The sequence below is a fragment of the Bradysia coprophila genome (genome assembly GCF_014529535.1).
Source record: "Bradysia coprophila strain Holo2 chromosome X unlocalized genomic scaffold, BU_Bcop_v1 contig_173, whole genome shotgun sequence".
Classification (NCBI taxonomy): domain Eukaryota; kingdom Metazoa; phylum Arthropoda; class Insecta; order Diptera; family Sciaridae; genus Bradysia; species Bradysia coprophila.
The window spans coordinates 3,401,073-3,411,649 of record NW_023503302.1 but is presented as its reverse complement, the minus strand read 5'-3'; the positions used below and the strand labels follow the sequence as shown (position 1 = coordinate 3,411,649).

Below are 10,577 nucleotides of genomic sequence, written 5' to 3'. Positions count from 1 at the left end.
CCACAACAAGGTACTTTCGATGCACACTTTTGATAATGTTATTTTTGTAGCTTATGTGTAACGCACCGGAAATACCAATTGCACAAACACAACAGAGACTTTACGCGTTGCGACGACTTGTTAGTGCACGAAGTTATTGTGGGAATATCGACTGAGAAGATATTTCATTTAGGACATTCTTCTGGTAATTTGAAATTGAAATTGTTCATAAACGAAATCGTACCATTCTTGTCGTGATTAGATTTCGTTACCGATAGTGGTTGTAAGAGTGGTCATTCTTAAAAGACGTTCTGTAATCTTGGAAAGGCTTGCAGAGGGAATCAAACATGATTTATGAATGACACAGGGCCCATTTTTTGGTAGTTTAATTCAGTAAAATTTCTAAAAATCCATAAAATTCCTACGTTTTTGAATATTTAAATTTAGGAATGTTTTAAAAGATTTTTTTGGAATTTTATTCGCAAAAACAGGAGGTGAACGACTTAAAGCAAACGAACCAGTAGACATATAGGTCAAGCCAAGATACATCTTCAAAATTATGGTGACACTCTCGCTTCTCTTCGGATATCAAATAAATCTTTCGCCCTTTACTAAAAATTTCTGTGGAGAGGAGCACCCTAATGGGTTTCAAATAAATTATTGCTCCGTCGAATAGACGAAATCAGCTGACATTTCGGTTAGCTCAGTTAGTTTTATCAAATCCCCGATCCCGGTGTTACAATTATAAATTTCGTGAACGACTGACAATTGCTGAATTAAATAGAACATCTGAAACACCGTTGATTTAACATATTGCCAATAAAGTTTTTCATGCACAAGATCATAAAGCAATAGGGATCAAAATAACATATACAAAAATACCCTCAAACCAGCACAATGGAATGAACAAAATGAATAGCAAGCATGAAAGAAGGGCGCTTTTATATTGACTTATGTTGCATTCATATCACATTTTGATATGAAAAACTATTGGAACCGATGGAAAAGGTATATGTTCTATATAAAAATGTCCTAGGTAGAGCATTTATAAAAATTTAACAATAAAATGATGTTACATGTTAGAAGAGAAAATGATAGGTGAATTTCCGGTTTTACTGTCAAATCATTATTCTATTGTATCAATGTGTACATTATGTGTATTTCGTTAGTTTATTTATACAGTTAGTCTTCATAAATTTTAAACTAAGTCCATTTAAGTTAGTGGTTGCCATTACAATTGGAATTTATTTTGACTTGGGGAAAATTATATGCCATTACATTTACCAGCAACACATTTCGTTAAAAATTTATCTGTTCAATTCGACAACAACAAAAAATATCGTTCGACTAAACATGCGCATGCATCGCATCATATTAATTTCGTTGCTGTGTTATTGCTCTCTACAATTTTACCCCTTGTATCTTTTGTATCCAAAAATGTCAATGCCTCTTCCATAAGAAAATTATGAGGGATTTAGTCCCTATCTCATAGGCTATAAGTTATCATAACACTGCTCCTAGCATGAACACTTAATTGACGTTTGTCATGAAGAAACACAGTGACTACTGTTATTTCATCAGAATGTGCTCTTAGTTATACAAATTTGAATGAAAGATGTATGACACACTTTCTTGAATGTCTTGTTAGTTAATACCGTCTCAAGCAACCAAACTACATTTATTAAGGCGGTAAAATTGCACGGTAGCCTTTACATTTTACATGTAAAATTAGTCAACAGGGTAGGATCCTACAAACAAAGGAATAAGCCTTATGACATAAGGTGGTATTTTCACAGCGTCAAAACGAAGTTTGCTTGCTAGAGACGGTATTGGTTTAGTCAACGCACTCCAAGAACAGGCAGTGCGTTGGTTTAGTTCGATTTTACTCGTTAAAGTTAGTTACCCGCATTTTAAAAGCAAGAAAAACATGGAAAATAGAGCATCACTTTTCATTGTTGTACCACATTTCTTGCTTTGAACCAGGGCCTATTTTTAGGAAAACAATTTTACAAATTTTCACATTTTTTCTGCACATTTTTTCAGAAGATATTTTTTGAAAAATTGATGGAACTCGGAAAAACAATTTTTCAAAAGTAGTTGGCAGTATAAAGTAAGAAAAATGTTTTATATTGAATTCAGATTCTGCTTCAGCAACAGAAAACCCATAAAAACGATTTTCGCGGTAATTTTATGTGAATGTTTAACCTTTAATAGCAACGACAATGACCCAGACTGGCTACCAAAAGATGATACACATGAAATTAAACAACAATACGATAGCAGCCGCCGGCATTAGCCCATATCGGGTCATATTCTTTAAGTATGTCACTTGCTTTGTTTAAGAGGCACCGACACTTAGCTAAAATTGTACCCTACATTTGGGTGTTTCGTATTTCATTTTTGGTAATATCTCTTCATCAGAATCCTTTTTGAAAAATGTACGACCGCAATTCCGACCACGAATCTGTTAGCTATAAATAAAAATTAGTTTTGGTTGTAGTCGTTTGACCAGCTCTGAGAAAAGTGAGCAGTTTAATGAAATTTTCATAAACTGCTCATTTTTCTCAGAGCTGTGCTCAAAGCTAATACATTCGTGGTCGGAACTGCGGTCGTACATTTTTCAAAAAGGATTCTGGTGGAAAGGTATCATCAAAAGTAAACTAAAATCCAGTATTTAAAAATCGCTATAATATATGCTTTTCGGCAAAGTAACGGTGCCTCTTAAATGCGTTTCAGGCAGATTCTTTTACTTCATTAGTTCAAACCCAGACATTAGGAACACAAGTCACAGATCAGAGTTGTCCATAACATTAACATATGAGTAGTTGTAGTAATGAAATGGAATTGGTGCTGTGAGTGTCGGGAATTGTATTAGGAATATTCAAGAAGGCGGATGGAATGGAATCAATCGAAGCAAACAAAACGAAAAGTCAGTCAGAATTGTAAATTGACAAGAATAAAAAGTGAACAGATGGTTCGCGGGGACAACATCCCCAAATAAATAGTTTCATTGTAGTTGGTAGAAACGTAGAATTCCCAACAAGTGGCGCAGCCAGATTATCCTCAGCCAGATCATTGCTATATTAAATTGTCGAAAAGTGTTTCCATGACTCCCAAACGTTCCTACACTTTTTCCTATTTACCCCGCAAAATGACAAGTGGAATGAACAGATATAAAGATTTAAATTGTCTGAATTTCGTGTGCTCTGACTTGACTCAGCAGACAGTTCTTTTGCTTATTTTTCTATACTGAGATAAGAACAACTCCATTCAACTGATTCGAGTTGTGTTAGTTGTGTGGTATGAGCAGTAACAGCTGTAAGTCAGAAAATTTCTCTACTATTAGCCTTACACTACTGTCACTTTCAAAGTATGAAAAATTAATCTAGTCATTCAAATTGTACAACCTTCAAACAAACTCACAATTCACTGCCCTCGTTTAAAATTGAATCCTCGACTTAAATTTGTAATTGTTTCTGGCATAGCACAACGTAACATCATTCAAAATATTCGTTTTAAAAAAGATTACGGAAGTGATAATAAGTTCAAGCTGAACAGTGATAATGTACTCATATATTCTAGAAGATAAATGGATTAATTTTACCGAAAAACTGTCATTTATACCCTAAACTACCTACAAAATATGAATCACACTGAAAGCAAGAGACATTGAATGAAATTCGTAGTATCGAAAAGTGACTTGACTTCTCAACATCATTCGTGCGACGGGTCACCAGAAAAAAAAAGAATTGTTTATCGATGCCTTATCGTTCCTTATCACCAATAACAACAATTGTTCCGATTGTTAATTGCCATAATAAAAAAAAAATGTATGAGACGTAGGGGTATGTGTCATCACAGTGTGTATGCATTCATTGGCATTACATGAAATTATTGGTACGTAAAATTTATTGAAACTCCTCATATAAATATTTGTTGAACTTATTTCATACGTGACGATTATTTTCATCTCTGACAAGAGACATTATCATGCGTATACATATCAAGGGTCACTCCTAATCGTAAATGGTTATCTCTAAACGCAATTGATTTTCGTTTTCCGAGAAAATCACAACTTTCACACAATTCTAACATTCAAACATCACAAAATTGTGAAACTTTGAACCGAATCGAACCTCGATAGGTCACAATAATTTGCCGATTAGTACATTTTTGTTTATTTTTTTTACCAGCCCCTGTTCAAATGTCGTTCAAACTGAACGACTCTCGCTTTTTTCATTTTTTCAAGAAATCCAAATTTAGACAACGGTTTAAGTTATAAAATGTTTCGCTGGGCCTAAAACACGGCTCTAGAACATTTTTCATACTGAAGTATTATATCCGTGCTGGATATCAAATTCAAACTGCGTAACACTAATAAAAATATTTCACTTCGATCAATCACAATCGGTGGAAATTTATTTCATTTCCAGCTTATCACTGTCCCATCTTACATTAGAGAAAAAAAAGAGACTTTTTAACATCCCGAGCTAAAATCTTTACACTTTGACCATCACGTTCATCAAATGTTCATCTTTAAAGTTTGATTTTTTTCATCAATCAAAATTAGACCACGATTTTCTGAATCCCAGGCGTTAGTATTGGTGAGTGCACAGATCGGTGTCGGGCGTAAACAAAATGTCAGTTAATGGGAGTTGATTTTACGTTTGGTTAACATACATTCGCCTTTCTATACGTGTATGAAACAGACGAGGGGTGTGGTTAGCGTAAAACACATTCACAGTTCACCATAAATTCATCAATGTAAGTTTTAATCAACGGACATATACATGGAACAGTCTTATGGTGGGGATAAAATTATGGCTAGTTTCTTCTGAATGCAGAATGCACTACAAAAAATATTTTTCGGATGAACACATCGTTCGTCAGTTCGAATATGTTAGTTAGCCAAATAGTACGTGTGTAGTAACGCGGAGTGTTCCCCTATCATATTTATAACGAATATCGTTTCGAATTTGAATTTGTTTTCTTTCATTTTTTTTTGAATTTTTTTCGCAGTCAATTAAGAGCGGTATTGAAATTCGTTCGCGTTGAACTAATTTTTTTTTTCGGTTGGAATTTTCGGAAAAGTTTGTTTTGTGAGTAAAAACATTGCCGTAAGACTTTAACACTTAACCGTGCAGAATCGATTGTATAAAAAAGGAACGCTTATTAATCATAGCAGTGCATCGGGCTATTGATTTTTTCCTAAACGCCAGTTCACTGGAGACTCTGAAAAAGTGCGCAAATCATTGTGGATTAAGAGGACATAAATCGTAAGGACAATAATGTTTTACTGTGTTATCATTAAGTGATGAACGTGCATGATCAACTCACAAACGAAAATATCTCACAATTGCGATCGAATTGAAATGCAAAAATTGTATCCTGAATCTTCGACCAGCTTATCAGGTGGAGGCAACATGAGTCCGATGGCATCAACATACAGTATGAACGCAATGGGTATGTCAGTTGGTGGTATGTCCACACCGTCGCAAGGAGGATTTCCGAACAGTGTTTTAACAGCCAACGGTATTAGTGGTGTCACTGCAGCTAGTTTAAATTCGATGAATGGTAATTGTATGACCAATGGCTCTATGGGCTATGGGTCGATGAGTTCACCAATGGGAGCTTGCAATATGCCGTTGGGACCAATTAGTGGAATGAGTGGATACACATCCGTCGGGCCGATGCCATCGGCTAGAGACTTAGGTGAGGCTGGTTCACCGAATTCAATGATATTACAACGTTCGAGGGTAGAAAAACCTTCATCCTACCGACGCAGTTATACTCACGCTAAACCACCATATTCTTATATATCGTTAATATCATTGGCGATCAATCACAGTCCTCATAAGATGCTTACATTATCCGAAATCTATCAATTCATCATGGACAACTACCAGTTCTATAGACAAAATCAGCAAAGGTGGCAAAACTCGATACGACACTCATTAAGCTTCAACGATTGCTTCGTCAAGGTGCCGCGAACACCGGACAAGCCTGGTAAAGGTTCATTTTGGACATTGCATCCCGAATCGGGCAATATGTTTGAAAATGGTTGCTTTCTCCGACGGCAAAAAAGGTTCAAAGATGACCGAAAAGAAAATATTCGTTCGCATCATAAAAGTCCGTCGCATAGCATTGAGGCCGCCAGTCCCGGCAAGAAAGACTCTCCGCATCATCATCACGACGACCATCACCACAACCTACACCGAGACTCTCAACACAAAAGCGGTGACGCACATATAACCGGCAAGGATGCCGAAACGCTGGCCATGCTACACGCAAGTGCCGAATTGTGCCTTGGACAACAGTCACACAATCAACATGCGTCGCATCATTCACAATTACAACAGGAAGAGCTGTCGGTGATGGTAAACCGATACCATCCACAATTGTTGGATTATCATTCCATGCACCATTTGAAACAGGAACCAACCGGATACACCCCATCAAACCATCCATTTTCAATAAATCGACTCCTACCAACTGAATCGAAAGCCGATTTGAAAATGTACGACATGAGCCAATATGCCGGATACAATACACTTAGTCCATTATCGAATTCACATGCAGCCTTAAATCAAGAGTCCTATTATCAGAGTTTAGGTTATCATTCCACACCAGCCACATCCAGCAGCTTGTGACATCAGTATCCAATGGCATAGAATCCATGGAAGTCAAATGGGAAATTAGAACAGTGGATGTTCAATTGCTAAGCAAAAAACATGGAAGAGAAATCGCGAAATTGGAAAAATCAAATCAAGTTTAGTGAGTGCATTTTTCAGTGGACTAATACAATTGCACAAAAGTTGTATGCGCGACAAGCTGTATAAAATCGGGTGTTGTTATGAAACAAAAATAAATTCTTGTAAAATAATAGTGTTTGAAAGTACAATGATTTAAAACGAGTGAAAAGAAAACAAAATTTACCAAATATCTATAAGGAAAGATTGTGATTTAAAATGACAATGAAGAAATGAAAAAAGACAGTAAATTTTCGCCCTATATGATAACTAATATATTGAAGAAGAAGAAGAAACAGTCTCACTATACCACTCCCACTCCTAACCAGTAATAGGCAAATTTTCTTATTGCATATATAATTTAACAACATTTTTAATTTCGTTTCGAATTAAAAATGCAAAATGATTTTTAATTTTCGCAGCGCATCAACCTTTCAGTTTCGTATCAAAACATACATATAGAACTCTAAATATTTAACAATTTTTAGGCAAATAAATTTTTTTGTCAATATTTGACGTATTTTAACAAACTTTTTTTTATTTAGCAAACAACACTTTTTGTTTATCATTTTCATATTAATTAAAATATTTTTTTTGTCGGAGATGCTCTAAATGAATAGCATTTTAACACTAAAAGCTGTTGATAATCATAGAACCAATTTTTAGTGATAAAATTCCATTTTTTAGTCGGCTTACCCTATAAACTAATTAATTTTCGTTTCGTCATGTTTTTTTTATTATTTAAATTTCAATCCAATTTCAATCTTTCGTTCAATTTTATTTACTGTGACACTTTAATGAAAGGATTCCCATATACTTTGCATTGTAAATCTTTCAGAAACGACCAATCATCTGCTATCGACGATGATGACAAACAAAATAAGCGATGTACTCTGGCTAGAATCCCTTTATATAGCATAATGTATGGTTTAACAAATGAAGTAAACGATCTAGTACTTGAAACCAATTAAGTGACAGATTTGATGAATATTTCGCGATTCGCTTCAAATTTCACCAGGCCGCAACTTTCCCTTTGTTTCGAAGATTGATGTAATCAACAAAATTCATCAACTCAATAACTGGATATTTAAGACCTATCTGGAACGGGTTTCTAAGGATAGGAATTAGATTAGAGATGGATCGACAATATCCTGAACCTTGGCCTGCGTTGAGCGTGTTCAATATTATTGAGTTTATTCAATTTTTTTTCTTATTAAATTCTCCATTAAGAAAACCATTAAGTTCATCACATTAATAGGAAAGTAGAACAACAATGCAAGTGTAAATATAGTTTCATTATCTCCGTTTTATGGTCATTAGAGAAGATAAAATTAATTGTTACCTTACCTTAAGCATTGGTAATAGACGTCGAGTGGTTTTTTGCCGATTTCAACGTTGCGAAATGAGGAATTCCGATTTAGATTTTCTTTGATAATTCTACGGGAACATCAAACAAGATTTGCTTTCAAACCAATTGGTTCCAATCTCAATAATTTCTTCAATTTTTACCAGTGTACACTTCTTAGCAATTCAAAATATCATTTTCACAATTCAGCGACGCAAAATAAAACTTTCGTTGCCTTTGGAAGAAAATCGTTGCATGCAGCTCTGTGATAAATGGTTTTTCTATCCACATGATGTGTACTGCTGAACATTTTACCACTCGTTTGTATAAATAACTTTTGAATAAGGCGAGTGCCAGACACACTAGCAACTAGCCGAATGTCAAATTATATTTTCAAAACTTATGGTTTAATATTTCATATATGGACCGATTGCAGTTTCTCTGCAACTAAAACATCTAGCAGACACAATTTTTAGTTTTAGAAACGACAACAATCTAGAAACTAAAAATTGCGTCTGTAACGTTTTCCCTGAGATCATATCAAAAGGTCAAGTAGAAATGTTTCAAGCAGGGCTTTAGAAAGTTACACATACATAGTACAACAAACACTTTGTTTAATTAATCCTCCTTTTTTGAACTCTTTCTCCATGAAAGTAGCTCACGTTAAATGATTAGACAGAATTGCATTAAATTAATCAAATGGACTAAAAGTGATGGTTCCGTATGAGGAATCTTATCCTGTTCTCGGAATTATAAATTTAATTTTTTTTTTTTTGAGTTTCTGAAGAATTTAATTCTAATAGTTTAGAAAAGAGTGTCTCGGGGAACTTTAAACTCCTTAGACGCTTTTTCTGGTTACCCTCCTTCAGTCCTAGTGACATAATCCGATCAAAACGTGAACGAAGATAAAATTGTATTGAAAATTAAAATTATTATTTTGTAAGCTTCATCATAACTCTCGGTTACAATTAAAAAAAAAAAAACAACAAAAATTCAGTCAAAAGTTTATGTTTCTTTTTATTTTGAATAAAGAAATCAAACAACAAAAAAAATCGTAAAATTAAGGAAAATTTAACAAAAGTTCGTTTTCGTGTAATAAAATGATATTATGTAAGGTCAATCTCATTGAAAGGAAAATACTTTTCTTATTCTTTATATATTTTCTAAATTCTAACTGTAGTCTTTTTTATATAATTTAAATTTAGACAAGTTTTATTCTATATAAATGAACTTTCTCAAATGTATCGGTTAGTTTCTTCTTTTATTATTGATTTTTTTTATTGATTAATTCCCTTCGAATGCAATATTTTGTATGTTAATAGAGTTTAAGCTAAAAATTTGTAAAATAAATATAAAAACAACAAAAAAAAATCTATATATAAATATAATGAAAGAACCTCGAATTATTTAGTTATGATTTTGGTACAATCTTATCAATTGATTTTGTATTATGTATCTAATGTGTATATGGCAAAAGATAAAAACAACAAATATATTATATAAAAAAAGAGAGAAAGAGAGAAAGAAAAAAGAAAACAAAAAAAACTATACATGAATTTTACTATCACAATAAAAATACCTAATCTATTAATAAAATGCATTGATAAAAAAAATGAATTTTTATTTGTTTTGTTTTAGCTGCTGCTTTTTTTGACGAAAGATCAACGAACATTTGATGAATCAATTTATCATTTATGGGGCTAGGTCTAGACCACTTAGGCTACTTAATGGGAAGTACGACATGCACATATCACAAGAGATATAATAGAGAAAATAACCACTTGAACGTTAACCCGGGATAATAACCGATTAAAATAGTTTGATTGCTACTGTCTAATGAATTGTTAAGCTGATGGTAATTAGGTTGTAGTAAACTTGTGTCGTCATCAATTAACTTGCTTTGTATGTGTTTTCCTTGCATCCTTGTGAAATTTTATTTTTCAAATTTTAACGCTACCTTTGTATCATAAACGACGTGAACTTAAAGGCTGTTGCATTAATTTAATCAAAAGCAGGCCTGTTTTCGATGATTTCTAATTTCTTGAAGTCTGTCTTGGGACTGTCAAATAAGTGACGCTTGTCGTTTTAGCTGTTTTTCAGCCCGCCTGTAGCAAAATTTGCAAAATTTATAGAAGGAACATTTTCCTTAAAAAATTTTTGCAATAGGCTCTGTATCAATAGAGAGTTCTTAGAGCGTAATGTTACAGATATAGTATCATACACTATGGGGTAACAGGCTCTGTGTACACCAACGCCAATCTTCCCAAAGAGCAAATGACAAAAAAAATTATGCGCTCCAAAAACAGTCAATAGTCGTTTAAAAGAGAGCCGTTGCCATAAATTATATGTCTTTAGGTTATTATTAGCCTTAATGTATGGTGGCTCGCATCAGGCAATGCTGTCCAGCATTCATTGGAATTTGAGATGCTCTGTAGAGGTCCTAATTTTTCTATGAAAAGAAAGGGAGCATTAGTAAAGGTCACCACGAGTTGTCATCTCATTTT

General features: G+C 33.8%; 1 protein-coding gene and 1 non-coding gene across 2 annotated transcripts; both read left to right on the top strand.

The window, feature by feature from the left end:
* Positions 1–544: 544 nt before the first annotated feature.
* LOC119068386 lies at positions 545–659 on the top strand. Its single transcript, XR_005086151.1, has one exon. It is a non-coding gene; the product is annotated as a U5 spliceosomal RNA (small nuclear RNA).
* Positions 660–4,849: 4,190 nt separating this feature from the next.
* On the top strand, positions 4,850–9,050 carry LOC119068192 (protein fork head-like). Its single transcript, XM_037171690.1, has one exon. The coding sequence runs from the start codon at positions 5,304–5,306 to the stop codon at positions 6,627–6,629; it is 1,326 nt and encodes a 441-aa protein (XP_037027585.1). The 5' UTR covers positions 4,850–5,303; the 3' UTR covers positions 6,630–9,050.
* Positions 9,051–10,577: the final 1,527 nt, after the last annotated feature.

Coding starts and splice junctions, on each gene's coding strand:
- LOC119068192 (XM_037171690.1), top strand. CDS start 5,304: ATGATCAACTCACAAACGAAAATATCTCACAATTGCGATCGAATTGAA.